This window comes from Odocoileus virginianus, chromosome 14 (genome assembly GCF_023699985.2).
Source record: "Odocoileus virginianus isolate 20LAN1187 ecotype Illinois chromosome 14, Ovbor_1.2, whole genome shotgun sequence".
Taxonomy (NCBI): domain Eukaryota; kingdom Metazoa; phylum Chordata; class Mammalia; order Artiodactyla; family Cervidae; genus Odocoileus; species Odocoileus virginianus.
The window spans coordinates 123690-140089 of NC_069687.1; the positions used below are offsets into that span (position 1 = coordinate 123690).

The 16400-nt window shown below is 56.9% G+C and overlaps 1 protein-coding gene across 1 annotated transcript in view; it reads left to right on the forward strand.

Annotated features, from left to right (window-relative positions):
* Positions 1-16400, forward strand: part of AHRR (aryl hydrocarbon receptor repressor) — a 75930-nt gene that overhangs the window by 19801 nt on the left and 39729 nt on the right. Inside the window, exon 3 of the mRNA XM_070476383.1 lies at positions 11707-11822. Within this exon, the coding sequence (XP_070332484.1) occupies positions 11707-11822 (116 nt within the window). The remainder of the gene's footprint in view (positions 1-11706; positions 11823-16400) is intronic.

Genomic DNA, 16400 nt, shown 5'->3' on the forward strand with positions numbered 1-16400 from the left:
ATTGCCCAATCAACCCTGCCTGTGGGTGGTGAGTCAGGCAGGACTGTGGTGGAAACGACCCCTGGAGTCACTGGTGGTGACCAATGGGCTCCAGGTTGGGTGACGTGCAAGTTCTTTACTTGGAGGCTTCTTTGTAACTTTATTTACAAATTCATCCTATGCCCATGCATCAGACACTGTGACAGCCAAGCTGGCCACTCCTCCAGATCCGGCCTGTTCTTGGCTGGAGCTGCCCTGAGGACAGTCTGCCCCTTCAACCTGGAGTGCCTGACTTGGTGTTATTGTAGATAAGCAGGAGCTGGAGAAGGAGCAGCAGAGAGGGTGAGGTGAGGGGCTGGCAGGAGCTGATCTTCCTAGAGCTCATCTGGAATTTTTAGGGGAAGAAACCAGTCCTTTTGCAAGGGAAGAATGTGCTCTGACCATCCTCTTATCTATTTGTCTGTGAGTTGCAGCACGTGGCATCTTCGTTGCGTCATGTGGGCTGTTTCACTGTGGTGAAGGGCTCTCTAGTGGTGGTGACGTGGCCTTGGCCTGCGATGGCTTGCGGTGGGGCTTGGGTCCCCAGCCAGAGAGAGGCCAAGTTGTGTCAGTGAGAGCCCCAGATCCTGGCCACCAGACTAGTTGTCAGTGACCAGGCCTCTGGCCCTTCAGCTTTGCAGAAAAGAATTCCCACAAAGATGGAAAGTCCATGAAGCAAGTGTTTATTAAGGGAAATAAGTACAGTATATATGGACAGACACATGGGCGGACTCAGAGAGAGTCTCTAGACTTGTGTCCTTGTGGCAGTTTGAATTACCTTTATGGGGCATTTCTTCTGGGTTTCCTTCGGCCAATCATTTTGATTTCCTTGGTTCACAGTCCACATTTTGATGTATCTCAAGATCCTCCCATGTGTTTGCATGCATCCCTTAGCCAAGATGGATTTTATAAGGCATATGGGTAGAGAACATCCCTTGACGTAACTCCCCCTTTGACCTCCAAGGAGTCTTTATGTGCATATGTGGTCTCCTGACTTCTAGAATGAGATATATGTGGTCTGGGCAGGGCCCAGCCTGTCTTAATTGTCCTGCTATCCTCATTTTGGAGTTCCAGTCCACAGGGAATGACTCTCCAATTACTTTACCCTGCAGGGTGGTATCTCCTCCTGCCTAAGTGGTGGGTGGGTTTATTTGCCCCACAGCTTGTGGGGTGTTGGTCTCCCCCATTGAAAGGCAGAGTCTTAACCCCTGGACCATGAGGCAAGTCCCTGTGTCCTGCTTATCTTGACACCATGCAGTTCCTCATGGAATAACTACTTGACTTTATAGCACTGTTTTTTTTTTTTTCTTTTTGGTTTTGTCTGCTTTTTCAAAACGTTTCTTGAGCCCTGGGCTTGCCAATGTACACTTCCCTTCAGACTGTTGAAACTAAGTGAGAAACCTGAATAGTTGACCTACCACCAAGAGCATGTGGAACCAAAACGCGTGTAAATAAAATTCCTTTTTCTTTTTCTTCCCAAAGAGCTACTTTTAGTTGTGTCTCCCCCCCACCCCTTTTCTCTTTTTAAATTTATAGGTTTAGTTTAATTGGAGGATAATTACAATATTGTGATGTTTTTCCCATGTGCTCAGTCGCTTCAGTTGTTGTTGTTGTTCATGGGGTCCAACTCTTTGCGACCCCATGGACTGTAGCCCGCCAGGCTCCTCTGTCCATGGGATTTTCCAAGCAAGAATATTGGAGTGGGCTGCTGTGCCCTCCTCCACAGGACCTTCCCAACCCAGGGATCAAGCCTGTATCTCCGGCATCTCCTGCATTGCAGGCAGGTTCTTTACCCCCTGGGCCACCTGGGAAGCCATACATCAGTATGAACCAGTCATAGGCATACATGTGCCCCTCCATCCTGAACCACCCCCACCCCTCCAGGTTGTCCCAGAGCACCAGCTCTGGGTGCCCTGCTTCATGCATCAAACTCAAACTGGTCATTTATTTTACATACGGTAATGTACGTGTTTCAATGCTACTCTCTCGAATCATCTCACCCTCTCCTTCTTCCACTGAGTCCAAGTCTGTTCTTTATATTTGTGTCTCCTTTGCTGCCTTGCACATAGAATCACTAGTACCATCTTTCTAGATTCCACATACATGCATTAATATGTGGTACTTGTCTTTCACTTTCTGACTTACTTCACTCTGTTTAATAGGCTCTAGATTCATCCACTTAATTAGAACTGTCTCAGATGCATTCCTTTTTACAGCTGAGTAATATTCCATTGTGCATATGTACCACAACTTCCTTATTCATTCATCTGCTGATGGACATCTAGGTTGTTTCCATAACCTAGCTGTTGTAAATAGTGCTGCAATGAATATTGGGGTGCATGAGTCTTTTTCAGTTCTGGTTTCCTCTTGGTGTATGCCCAGTAGTGGGATTGCTGAATCGTATGATAGTTTTATTCCAAGTTTTTTTAAGGACTGTCCATGCTGTTCTCTATAGTGATTGTATCAGTTTGCATTCCCACCAACAGCGTAGGAAGGTTCCCTTTTCTCCACACCTTCTCCAGCTTTTATTATTTGTAAACTTTTTGATGATGGCCATTGTGGCCGGTGTGAGATGAAATTTCATTGCAGTTTTGATTTGCATGTCTCTAATAATGAGCGATGCTAAGCATCTTCTCATGTTTATTAGCCATCTGTATGTCTTCTTTGGAGAAGTGTCTGTTTAGGGCTTCTGCTCATTTTTTGATTGGGTTATTCATTTTTCTGGTATTGAGCTGCATGAGCTGCTTGTACATTTTGGAGATTAATCCTTTGTCAGTTGCTTCATTTGCTATTATTTTCTCCCATTCTGAGGGCTGTCTTTTCACCTTGCTTAGTTTCCTTTGTTGTGCAAAAGCTATATTTGAGGAGATAACAGTTGAGTAGATAATAATTGAAAACTTCCCTAAAACTTGCACTGCAGCATGGGGATTAAGGAGAGAGCACAGTTCCTCTGCAGGACTTGCAACCCTGGTCTCCTGCCTGCCAGACCCCAGAAAGCCAGTGAAGAGGACTGGGCCAGGCAGCGGTGGAGACGGGGGCTCCGCTTTCCTGGTGCCCGGAGCCAGACTGAGCTGTGAAACCTCTGGAGCTTCCCTGGTTATTTTGGAAAACAGGGAAATTCTTTCTGTAAAAAACCCACAAGCTGATGCAGTCTGCGTCCTGTTTAGAACACCTGCGTTCTAAACATAGGCACATTTATTCACACGCATGATGTTTCTTCTCACCTAACTGAGCTTGGGGCTCTGGATGCCGTTGGAGTCCCTCCTCCGCACCCACCTAACTGTGGAGCTCAGAAGGACACGCCCCCACGCCCCCACCCACTCCTTCGGGGCTGAGATGAGAGCTGGTCCAGCCCTGGCCGCTTATGCCCACATGCTTCCGGTCACCTTTCCTGTGCTGGGCGGGCAGACTCTGGCACGACAGCACATAACCCTGTGAGCACGTCTGTTCTTGACAGCGCAGGTGCAGAAAACCACTGTCCAGAAGGAGACAGAGCCGGCCGGCCCCTCTGTGGACCCCTTTGCTGTCGAGTCACAGGACAGCACTTTCTGCCAGCCTGTGTGATTCACGGTCATGCTCCAATGGCAAGACAAGGAGTTTATCTTTTAGTTCTTGAAAAGCGAGGCGTGGGAGAGAGTTTGAATGTCTGAAAGCTGAGGTGCTCCATGAATGTGATGCCAGAGTTGCCGCGGGGTCTGCAGGCACGCTGGGGTGGGAGCTCAGGTCAGAGTGGGGCCCCGCATTCTCCATCTGCCCCCCAGGCCTGGCCACTGGTTCCCCCAGCAGGTGCACCGTGCTGCGTGGGACCCACACGTGCTCCTGGACTTGTGGGGCCTCTGGGCCCGAGTGGTATCCCCAGGGTCACCCAGAGGGGCTGGTGGTGGGGGCAGGGGTGAGCGAAGCCAGTTAACCCCCCAGTCTCTCGGGAAGGTTGGTTCTCTACGTCCTGGGCCCCTGTCTCAAGGACGGCACGCGGTCCCTGCGGGAAGTGACAGGGCACGTCGGAGGGTTGAGTTCGCCTGCTCCCCGAGCCTGGTCTCAGCTGCTGAGAGGGGGTGGCCAAGAGTGGCCACCACAGACGTGGCTGCGGTCACTCCCGTCTCAGTTCTGCTGCTGTGACAGACACACAGACGTCACCTCTCAGTCCTGGAGGCCGGAGTCCCGAGGTCAGGCGCCCCATGGCTAGGCTCTGGTGAGGGCTGAATTCTGAATTGTCCTCACCCGGGAAGGGGTGAGAGTGCCCCTGGGGTCTGTTATAAGGACACTCATCCCGCTCGTGGGGCTCCCCTCGTGGCCCAGAGCCCCTCCTGACACCTTCACCTCAGGGGCCAGGAATGTGGGCACACAGGTGTCTGCATGGAGGTCTGTGCCGAGTTGGTGGCAGCAAGACACGGAACATCAGGGCACTGCTGCCCAGGCCCCTCTCGAGGCACATCAGGTGGGTGGTGTGCTGGACCCCCAGCGGCCCACCCCCATCTCAGGGGGCGCCGAGGTCCCCGGACCCCTGCTCTGAGCCTGTGCTCCTCTGCCGAGCAGGCCTCAAAGGGCATCTGGGCTGGAAGTGTGCAGGAGAGGGGGGCAGGCCTGCTCCTTGGGGTCCCAGGGGCTCCACGCTCTTTACCTCCCTCCACACTGACCTCCCTCTGTAGCATGGAGGGAGCTGGGCTGCGCTGTGGTCACACCAGCTGCCTCCGGAGGGACACACGGCCGAGCATGAATGCGGCCCTGGGCGCACGGGCCAGGGTGGTGTGCTGCTGGAGGGTCAGAGCTGGGCTGTGTGTGCAGTGACCTGTCCATTCCAGGAGCTGCTGCTCATCAGAGCTGAGGTCCAGCCCAGCTCCCCGGGGTACCCTGGCTCCTCTCTCATCACCCTGGTGGCGGAACTCCTGCACCCCATGCCCAGACAGCCCCCTGCTCCCCACATTCCCTGTGTCCATAATCTGGACTCACCTGTCCTGTCCCTGGGGACCTGGCCAGGAGCAAGGTGGCTTCTGGGCATCATGCACTTCCAGAGGCAGAAACGGGGCATCTCCAGGTTTCTCCTCCACCAGGGACACTTGGCACCTCTCGGTGGCCAGACCCAAGCACAGCACCCTGAGCAGCGACAGGTGGGGCTGGGTCCTTGTGCCACGTGACTCGGCCCAGTGTGGCAGCTGCCCTGAGTCTCCTCTGTGTGAAGGACAGGGAAGGAGGTGAGGTACGGAGGGGCTGAGCCCCCAAGGGCAGCAGCCTCTCCAGTCTCCCCCCCAGGCTATGTGTGCAGCCCAGCCCACACAGGGATGCCCGCCGTCTGCATGATGATCACACACAGCCTCTCTCCTCCAGACAAGCAGCTCAGGGTTGGACTTGGACATTCACTCATGTCCAACTCTTTGCAACCCTTTGGCTGTAAGCTGCCAGGCTTCATGGGGTTTTTCGACAAAAATACTGGAGTGGGTTGCCATTTCCTCTAGGAGATCTTCCCCAGCCAGGGATCAAACCCATGTCTCCTGTGTCTCCTGCATTGCAGGTGGATTGTGTACCACTGAGATATCAGGGAAGCCTTTCAGGGATGCAGGGAGTCAGTGAAGTGAGGGAAACTGGTTCTGGTTGGTTCTGGGGTCTACTGGCGGGCAGCTCAGACAGGGCAGTGAGAACCCTCTGCTGTGGCCAGAGCTCTGGGGCCTGCGGGGGGCAGGGAACCCTGGGCCTCCGGCTGAGCCCCAGGTCCGGCAGTCTCAGGGCTCAGGCTGGACTGTGTCAACCTCAGGAAGTCCGTGCGTTTCTGGGCGGGGTCAGCCCTGACCGGCCGCCTCTTCTGCCTGCAGGCCCTGAGCTCTGTCTGCAGACAGTGAGGAGACCGACCCCAGTCTCTGCCCCGGGCCAGGATAGCTTCCATGGGGCTGGGGGTCTTGGCGGCCCCTCCCACTGCCCCTCAGAGACCAGGTTGTGGGGAGGAGGCCGGCTGCCTGCAGGGTGGGGCGGGTGGGTCGTGGGTGCTGGCCGGAACCTGTGTCATGTGACTTGGCCCTCTCTGGGGACAACACAGGGCTGGCTGGTGGGGATAGCAGCTCAGTGGGGGCACAAGACCCTTAGACGTGCGGGCTCCTATCCCTGGCTGGACCTCAGGGGGTTCCTGGAGCCCTGGGCCTTGGAGCACCCCCACCAAGTCCTTCTTCGCGGGGCCCAGAGGCCGCAGCGACTCCTCTCCAACTTCCACAAACTTCCCCATGGACCCCACACACACACACCTGCTCTCTGCTAGCTCTTCTCCCTGGCATGTTACCGGGGCAACCAGGAGCACACGGCAGAGGAGCGTGGTGGTGGGCTTGCCCTTTGTCTGAGCGGAGGCCTGGCGGGAGGGCACCAGAATTGGGGTTGTCTGCAGAGACCCTGTCTGCAGCCCTGGCCTCCCCTCTGGGGCCCACTCAGATGGAGCTGGAGCTCAGTCCCAGGTCATCGTGGGTGAGACCCCCCAACCCCGCCTGCCATGGCAGGGAGGGAGAGAGGCCAACCCTGGAGAGAGATGCTGAGATGAAAGAGCAGACCCAGATGCTGGCCACAGGGCCACGGGGAGTGCGGGCTGCTCCCCCCACCCCTGGGGTGCTCCCCCAACCCCCCACCCTGGGGGTGCTCCCTACTCTCTCTCCCTCCCCACTCCCCCACTGCTGTGCCATCCCCCATTAAGAGGACTGGCACCACCAGCCCCTGGCCCTGGCTCTGACCCCTATCCACACCAGAGTTTGCTGCCCTGGCAACTTCCGGCCCCCTGACCTGGGGGGCTGTGGCTCAGAGGGGTTTTCAGAAGGCCCCGCTCCACCGCCTCCCCCCCCCACCCCCACCCCCGTCCCCGCCCCGGCCCCTGCCCTGGCGGGGCCTCCGGGAGAGCCTCGGAATCGCATTCGGCTTCTTCCAGTCTCGCCGCAGGCCTGGGGGTGGGGCGCGCGGGCGGCCCTGCTCGCACGCGAGGCCCTGGCCGGGGGCCAAGCGGCTGTCACTGCGGCGCTGACGCCCCATCGCGTGACAGCGGCCCGCGGAGGCCCTGCCGGGCGTGCCCCGCGGAATGTGGCTGCGGAGGCGGGAAGCTGGGGTGCCTGCTGGGGGCGCACGCGATGCTGCCGCGCTGTTGGGGGGGTGGGGAAGGGAAGTTGGAAGGGGACCCCCACTTCTGCCTCCAGAAGCGACCTCCGCTCCCCAGGCCGCCTGTGTCGGCTCTGGCCCCTGCGAGCCTGTGTCCTCCAGTGGGGGGGGGCGAGGTCCCAGCAGGGGTCAGCGAATCCCCTGTGTGGTGACGTCACCGCCTGGGGATGCCCCCAGGCAGCTGTAGGCAGCAGCACCCCCACTCGGGGGCTGCAGGGCTGAGAAGCAGGAGAACCTGGAAGCCTGTCCCCAAACCTCCCCTTCCCCTTGGTGGGGGGGTGCCCGCAGTGAGCTTTGCAGTGGGTCCCTTAGGAGGCCTCGCTGGTCTGGGTCCTGGAGGGGACAGCCCTGGTGCCCTGGGTTGGGGAGTGGGGTCCTGCCCCCCTCCTCCTGGCCTCAGACCACCTGGGAGACGTGGCCTCTGGGTGGGCGGTTGGGCCAGACCCTCTGGGAAGCCCGCAGCAGGGATGGGAGTGGGCCTGGGCGTCAGCCCACTCCCTCCTGGGTTTCTCAGCCTCTGGAGCCAGGCTGTGTGGTCCTCAGTCAGAGGCGGGGGGGGGGGGGGGGGGGGGGGGGTGCGCCCGGGCCCCAGGAGGTTCTTGCAGACCCCAGGGCAGCTCCTGGTCTCACTGAGCCTCCGGTCGGGGGCTGGCTCCAGGAGTCTTGGGCACTCACCCTTCTGCTTTCTGAGCAGAGAGGCACACACAAGGGATTAAGTGTTAGCTCCTCTGGCTTCTGAGCTCAGGATTTTTCGGTGCCTTGAAAACCAGCAACCATGAGAGGGGCTCCGATGCTGGAGGGAGAGAGAACTTCCCCTTCGTGGGGAGGGAGCCCGGCCATCTGTGTCTCTGCCCGGGGCCCAGGTGGACTGTCCTGTTTCCTGGAGCTCAGCACCTTCTGCTGGGAAATGGGTTGTCTCTCCTACAGGAGAGGGAGGGGATGGAGCGCAGTTTCTGAGGAGGAGGCAGGGGATGGAGCACAGTCTGAGGAGGGAGGGAGGGGATGGAGCGCAGCTTCTGAGGAGGGAGGGGATGGAGCGCAGCTTCTGAGGAGGAGGGAGGGGGTGGAGCACAGCTTCTGAGGAGGAGGGAGGGGATGGAGCGCAGCTTCTGAGGAGGAGGGAGGGGATGGAGCGCAGTTTCTGAGGAGGAGGGAGGGGATGGAGCACAGCTTCTGAGGAGGAGGGAGGGGATGGAGCGCAGTTTCTGAGGAGGAGGGAGGGGATGGAGCACAGCTTCTGAGGAGGAGGGAGGGGATGGAGCACAGCTTCTGAGGAGGAGGGAGGGGATGGAGCGCAGCTTCTGAGGAGGAGGGAGGGGGTGGAGCACAGCTTCTGAGAGGAGGGAGGGGATGGAGCACAGCTTCTGAGGAGGAGGGAGGGGATGGAGCACAGCTTCTGAGGAGGAGGGAGGGGATGGAGCGCAGCTTCTGAGGAGGAGGGAGGGGATGGAGCGCAGTTTCTGAGGAGGAGGGAGGGGATGGAGCACAGTTTCTGAGGAGGACGGAGGGGATGGAGCGCAGCTTCTGAGAGGAGGGAGGGGATGGAGCACAGCTTCTGAGGAGGAGGGAGGGGATGGAGCACAGCTTCTGAGGAGGAGGGAGGGGATGGAGCACAGCTTCTGAGGAGGAGGGAGGGGATGGAGCACAGTTTCTGAGGAGGAGGGAGGGGATGGAGCACAGCTTCTGAGAGGAGGGAGGGGATGGAGCGCAGCTTCTGAGGAGGAGGCAGGGGATGGAGCACAGTTTCTGAGGAGGAGGGAGGGGATGGAGCACAGCTTCTGAGAGGAGGGAGGGGATGGAGCACAGCTTCTGAGGAGGAGGGAGGGGATGGAGCACAGTTTCTGAGGAGGAGGGAGGGGATGGAGCACAGCTTCTGAGAGGAGGGAGGGGATGGAGCACAGCTTCTGAGGAGGAGGGAGGGGATGGAGCGCAGCTTCTGAGGAGGAGGGAGGGGATGGAGCGCAGTTTCTGAGGAGGAGGGAGGGGATGGAGCACAGTTTCTGAGGAGGAGGGAGGGGATGGAGCACAGCTTCTGAGGAGGACGGAGGGGATGGAGCGCAGTTTCTGAGGAGGAGGGAGGGGATGGAGCACAGCTTCTGAGAGGCGGGAGGGGATGGAGCACAGCTTCTGAGGAGGAGGGAGGGGATGGAGCGCAGCTTCTGAGGAGGAGGGAGGGGATGGAGCGCAGCTTCTGAGAGGAGGGAGGGGATGGAGCGCAGCTTCTGAGGAGGAGGGAGGGGATGGAGCGCAGCTTCTGAGGAGGAGGGAGGGGATGGAGCACAGTCTGAGGAGGAGGGAGGGGATGCAGCGCAGCTTCTGAGAGGAGGGAGGGGATGGAGTGCAGCTTCTGAGGAGGGGGGAGGGGATGCAGCGCAGCTTCTGAGAGGAGGGAGGGGATGGAGTGCAGCTTCTGAGGAGGAGGGAGGGGATGGAGCACAGCTTCTGAGGAGGAGGGAGGGGATGGAGCGCAGCTTCTGAGGAGGAGGGAGGGGGTGGAGCACAGCTTCTGAGAGGAGGGAGGGGATGGAGCGCAGCTTCTGAGGAGGAGGGAGGGGATGGAGCACAGTCTGAGGAGGAGGGAGGGGATGGAGCACAGCTTCTGAGAGGAGGGAGGGGATGGAGCTCAGCTTCTGAGAGGAGGGAGGGGATGGAGTGCAGCTTCTGAGGAGGGGGGAGGGGATGCAGCGCAGCTTCTGAGAGGAGGGAGGGGATGGAGTGCAGCTTCTGAGGAGGAGGGAGGGGATGGAGCACAGCTTCTGAGGAGGAGGGAGGGGATGGAGCGCAGTTTCTGAGGAGGAGGGAGGGGATGGAGCACAGCTTCTGAGGAGGAGGGAGGGGATGGAGCACAGTCTGAGGAGGAGGGAGGGGATGGAGCGCAGCTTCTGAGGAGGAGGGAGGGGGTGGAGTGCAGCTTCTGAGGAGGAGGGAGGGGATGGAGCGCAGCTTCTGAGGAGGAGGGAGGGGATGGAGCGCAGCTTCTGAGGAGGAGGGAGGGGATGCAGCGCAGCTTCTGAGGAGGAGGGAGGGGATGGAGCACAGCTTCTGAGAGGAGGGAGGGGATGCAGCGCAGCTTCTGAGAGGAGGGAGGGGATGGAGTGCAGCTTCTGAGGAGGGGGGACAGAGGCCACAGCAGGGCCACCGAGGGGACCACGGGGGCGGGCTGGGGCTTCCGGCGGAGCCCTGTGTTCCTGTGGACACCCTCAGCCTGGACCAGGGAGGTAGGGGGTGGTGAGTTTGGCTGCTGCCTGGGTGTGTGCGTGTCTGTGTCCCTGTGTGTGTCCTTATGTGTGTGTGTGCGCGTGCCTGTGTATGTCTGGTGTTTCTGTGTCTCTGTGTGTATGTGCACGTCTGTGTCCCTGTGTGTGTGTGTGTGACTGTGTGTGTCTCTGTATGTGTGTGCATGACTTGTGTATCTCTGTGTGTGTCTGTTTCTGTGTGTGTCTCTGTGTGTTTGTGTGTCTCTGTGTGTGTCTGTATGTGTCTCTCTGTGTGTGTGTATGTCTGTGTGTTTCTCTATGTGTGTGTGTTTGTGTGTCTGTGTGTGTGTCTGTATGTGTCTCTGTATGTGCATGTGTCTGTGTGTGTGTGTATGTCTGTATGTGTCTGTTTCTGTATGTGTCTGTGTGTGTGTGTATATGTGTGTCTGTGTATGTCTGTGTGTGTGTTTCTGTATGTGTCTCTGTGTGTGTGTGCGTGTGTCTGTATGTGAATGTGTGTGTGAGGGGTCTCCGTCTGCAGTGGGCCCCACCCAACCTGGAGGGAAACTGGGGGCCTGGGACCCTGCATTTCTGACCAGCTCCTGGGGAACCCCATGGCCCCTGGAGGGAGTGTTTAGCACAACTTCTGGTTTGGGAAGAGGTGTTGGGGAACTCTGCTCTGTGCTTGTATTTTACCCCAACACAAGACAAGGTGGTGATGGCCTGCAGGGCCCTTGGTGGCACTGACATCCCCCAAATCAGGGGAAGTGGAAGCGCAGTCCTAGAGGCCTCCATGGAGGCGTCAGCACCAGGCCGGCTCCTGGTTGGGAACCCTCATAATTCCAGGAGCTGATGACAGAGCGTGGAGTTCAAGGCTGGGATGTGGACGTCTGTCTGTCTGAATGCTTCACCTCAAGTGCAGATGAGGCCAGAGTGGGGGTGGCGGGCAGCAGGGGGCTCTGGCAGGGGTGGGGGTCCGCAGGGCACTGGTCGCTCCAGTCTGGGTCAGGCCAGGGCTCCAGGACGGAGAGACGTGAAGGGGTGTGCAGGGCTCCTGGCGACTGGTTCCCTTGAACAGTGGTGTCCCATTTGGGGACCTGCCTAGGCTTGGGTCTTGAGAGGGGAGCTTTGGGACCCCTGGAGTGTTCCTGAGGCGGGAAGGGGGTTAAGAGGCTCATTGGGGAGGCGGAGGGCAGGGCGGGGTGGGGTCTTTGGAGTGCAGCCAGTCGAGAAGCCCCATCCCTGAATGTCCCCCACCAGCTGTCCGGCGCTGCCCTGGGTACCTGGGAGGAGAGCAGACCTGGGCTGGCGTGCCGGCAGAGGGTGGGAGCCGGGGACACAGGAAGAGCATGACTGACTGTGCCCCCCTCAGCCCTGCAGGAGAGGCGCCCGAGGAAGCCGGTAGCTGCTGCCCCCTCGCCAGGAGACCGGGGTCCACGTGGAGGGTCCACAGGCTCAGCCATGCTGGAGGGAAGGCTGCTGCTGGAGGTGAGCCCCCCCCCACCCCCGCCCCGCACTCCCGGGTCTCCTGGCCATGTTGCGGCGTCAGTCATGACCGTTCACAACCACCAGGGAGCTCAGTCTCTGGAGGGCTTGGTTGCAGGTGGGCTCCAGGACCCCTGGGCAGCATACACGGGTGACCTCCAGGCTGTGGGCTTCAGATGGGAACCTCGCTTCCCCTTCTGCATTTTCTGGTTTTACTTGTTGATGCAAGAACCTAATAAAATACCGAGCAGGCTTTTCCCCTCAGACTGAGGACAGAAAATCATGCACTGTGAGTCCCGGGCTGACCCTGTTGTTGATACCACACAGTGGACATCACGGGCGGGGCGGGCCTTCTCACCGGAGAGGGGCCTGCCTGGTGGTTCTGAACTGCTTTTCCTGACCAGATAAGAGAGGTGGGGCTTCCTGGGTGGGATCAATCACTGCTCACAGGGTGAGAGCACTGCGTGGCTACCAGAGAGATGCAGGCCCCCCCGGGAGGGCGGGGGTGCAGGCCGTCTCTCCCCGGGGGGTTGGCGTGCGGGGACCAGCCCCCAGCAGGCTGCCCGTAACCGGCGGCCGTGGTGCCCTTGGAGCTGGGCTGTCCTGGCCGTCCTCCCGGGCCCCCGTGTCTCTGGCGTGTCTGCCCGCAGGCCCAGAGCTGAGCCTCTGGTTCTGGGCCCCCAGCCTTGTTTGGTGGGCAGTTCTGCCCCCAGATGATGCCAGCCGCAGCCTCGTGCCCTCTGAAGTTCGGCATGTATGTTAGGGGATGGGGCGGAGGGCAGGTACACTCAGCTGGGAGAAGCCCCGCAGAGCAGCCGCCTGTCCGCCCGCCTCTGAGAGCAGCTCGGTCCCTGCAGGTAGCTGGTCTGCAGCCCAGGCTGCTCCACGGCCCACAGCCCCCTCCCCACCAGTCACACTGGGCCTGGCATGATTGTGGTCACCTGCTGATACCCACTCGGGTGCCCCCACCCGCCAGGCCAGCGCCCCACTCGGGGTCTGAGTGTTGCACGGGGATACGCAGTGACCTTGGCAGTGACCACAGGGCCTTCCTTCCCTCATGCCCCTGACAGCTCTTTCCCGGCAGCCTCCTCCATGAGGGAGGGGGGCCCAGCAGACACCTTTTCATCTCAGCCAGGCTCCTGCCTCAGCGCTTTGTTAGCGGTGTGGACCAGGAAGAGAGGGTGGAGTAGTGCAGGGACAGGCAGACTTGGCCGACTGGCTCCTCAGGGTCTGCCTCCCGGCCCTGCTCTGCCATGTCTGCTCAGCGGCCCCCCCACCCCCGATTGGGCCCCCCGACAGCCCACATCACACTGCACCTTCTCGTGCTGGCCACATGCCCCCCCCCCACCCGCATCCCACAGTCCCCAAGCCTTGGCCTTGCCGAGGGGTCTGGATGCTCGGAGGCCCTAGGAGCTTATAGACCATCTCTTTCCCAAAGAGGTGAAAACATGTGAGGGCAGACGGTGTTCTCGCAGGTGACAGGGTTTGCATTTGAGTTTGCAGGGTGCTGGGTCCTGCCACCCCGGGGCCTGTGGAGCAGAGAGTAGGCCTAAGAGTAGAGTGCTTTGGGAAAGATATTTTCAGAAGAGGAAACGTTCCCATATTCATTACTTATTGGGTTTGTAGGAAGCAAATCTTAAATGTTATTTTTCCTTTGAAGCAGTTTTTTTCTGTTAGTGCTAGTGATCGTGGAGAACGTCCTGCCAGCCTGGATTTCATTCTTGCCAGATGATAACTGGCATCACTCTTTCCCTATTCACGTTCAAGATTAAAATGACATCTTAACCATAAAATCGTGTTTAAAATTTCTCTCTGCGCTATAAACATAGAAGCCAATGCACACAGCTTGCTGTCCCGGTTAGAGCACCAGGCACCGTCCAGCAGCCGGGACCACCTCCCGGGACCTCACTTCCCTGGTGTTTCCGGGCTGTCCTGCCTCCACGGGGGAGAGGCCTGGGCCTTTGTGTTCATGGCCGTGTTGTGGGCCTTGGGCCCCCCCCACCAAGGAGGGTGTCTCCTGCTTGGCCGGGAGACACCTTGACCCCTTGACCCTGGCTAGAGATGAGGTGTCCTGGGCTGCATGGGACTTTTCTGAGCTGTGTCCTTTCTGGCGGTGTAGGGAGACAGCACTGAGCAAGTCCTCCCCCCAAGGTTTCCCTCCTGCTCTCCGTTTGCAGCCAGAACCCCACCCGCCCCCAGCTCCGCATCCTGCGCCTGAGTGTCCGAGCGGCCGGCACCTGCAGTGTGGGCATCTCATTGCACTGGCCCTCCCAGCCGCTGAGGCCTCTGGGCTGCTTCCAGGCTGTGCGACTGTGAGTAGAGCTGTGGTGAACATTCACACACAGGTTTCTCTGCACACAGGTTTTCCTTTGATTTGGATGATGGGCGTGTGTGTGCTTAATTTTGCAAGAGACGGCCACCCTGCTTGCCTGGGCGGCTGTGCCGGCGCGTCCCTGTCACAGGGACGGAGCTCTGCGCTGCTCCAAGTCCCTGGTGTGCCCAGTGTACCAAGCCGTTTTAGGAGCTGGGCCACTTGTGGGTTTGATTTGTGTTTCCCTCATGACCCATAATGTTGAGCATCTTTTCGTGAGTCTCTTTGCCATCCACAGATCCTCTTTGTAAGCTGTCTGCTCAAGTCTTTGTCCACCAAGAGAAGATCGGGTTGTTGCTTTCTTAGCTGTTGGGTTCTGAGCGCGTGTAAATGCTCCAGCATGTCTCCCTGTGTGTAGGTTCTGTAGTGTTTGCTCCCAGCCTGACTGGTCTTTTCATTCTCTTTTGTTTTGTTTTGTTGTTGTTGTTGTTGTTGTCTTCATTCTTGACAGGGCCTTGCAGAGAGTGAAAGTATTAACTTTGACAAAATTCAGTCTATCCATTTTTTAATAATAGGTCATGATTTTGGTGTCAGCTATAAGAAATCTTTACCCACTCCAAGGTTACAAAGATTTTTCTTTTATGTTTGAGTCCAGCATTTCATACTGTTGCATTCAGTTTTAAGTTTTACACTCAAGTCTGTGATCTATTTTTAATTTAGGGTAAGGTGGGAGACATAGGGCAAGATTTGTTTATTTTTGCATATGAAGTCTAGTTTTTTCAGAACCATTTATTCAAAAGTTGATCCTTTCTCTATTGAATTACCTTTATACCTTCATAAAAACATCAGTTGGTCATAGTTTTGAGTCTGTTTCTGGACCCCACCTGGCGCATTGACCACATGTCTAACCTTCCACAGAGAAACACCTTGCTGCCTTAATTACTGTGTTGTTGTCGTTCAATTGCTCAGTCGTGTCTGACTGTTTGCCACCGCATGGACTGCAGCACGCCAGACTTTCCTGTCCTTCACCATCTCCCAGAGCTTGCTCAAACTCTGTCCATTGAGTCGGTGATGCCATCCAACCATCTCATCCTCTGTGTACCCTTCTCCTCCTGCCTACAATCGTCCCCAGCATCAGGGTCTTTCCTAATGAGTCAGCTCTTCACATCAGATGGCCAAAGTATTGGCGTTTCAGCTTCAGCATCAGTCCTTCCAGGAATATTCAGGGTTGATTGTCTTTAGAATTACTGGTTTGATCTCCTTGTTGTCCAAGGGACTCTCAAGAGTCTTCTCCAACACCACAGTTCAAAAGCATCAATTCTTTGGTGCTCAGCCCTTATGATCCAACTCTCACATCCATACATGACTGCTGGAAATACCATAGCTTAGACTATTTGGACCTTTGTGGGCAAAGTAATGTCTCTGCCTTTTATTATGCTTATTTTGCTTTTTATAGATGTCTTAGATTAAGAAACCTATAGATGTCTTAGATTAAGAAATGGAGAAGGCAATGGCACCCCACTCCAGTACTCTTGCCTGGAAAATCCCATGGACGGAGGAGCCTGGTAGGCTGCAGTCCATGGGGTCGCTATGAGTCGGACACAACTGAGTGACTTCACTTTCACTTTTCACTTTCCATGCGTTGGGGAAGGAAATGGCAACCCACTCCACTGTTCTTGCCTGGAGAATCCCAGGGACGGGGGAGCCTGGTGGGCTGCCGTCTATGGGGTTACACAGAGTCGGATATGACTGAAGCAACTTAGCAGTAGATTAAGAAATTTCCCACTATTCTTTCATCTCTGAGAGTTCTTATTATGAATGGACATTAAGTTTTGTTAGATGTTTTTTCTGCATCTATTGAGATAATCGTGGTTTTTCTTCCTGAGTCTCTGTATATTTAATATTGTGAATTACATTAATTGGTTTTCAAATGCTTACTCAACCTTGCATGCCCAGAATAGATCTTATTTATATATTGCTGGATTAAATTTTGCTAATATTTGTGGAGATTTTTGTACTTATGTTCATAAGAACTATTTTATTGTTTTCTTGTAATGCCTTTGTCTGGTTGTGGTGGCATGCTGATGGAGGCTTCATAACATTGGTTGAGAGTGTTCCCTTTTCTTTTTTTTCCTGAAAGAGCTTGTGTAGAATTAATGTTATCCCTCCTCAAGTGATTATAGGATTCACCAGAGAAAACAACTGGTCTGGGGATTTTCTTTAGTTTATATCATAGAAGATTAAACTGTGAATGCATTTTCCTTAATTAA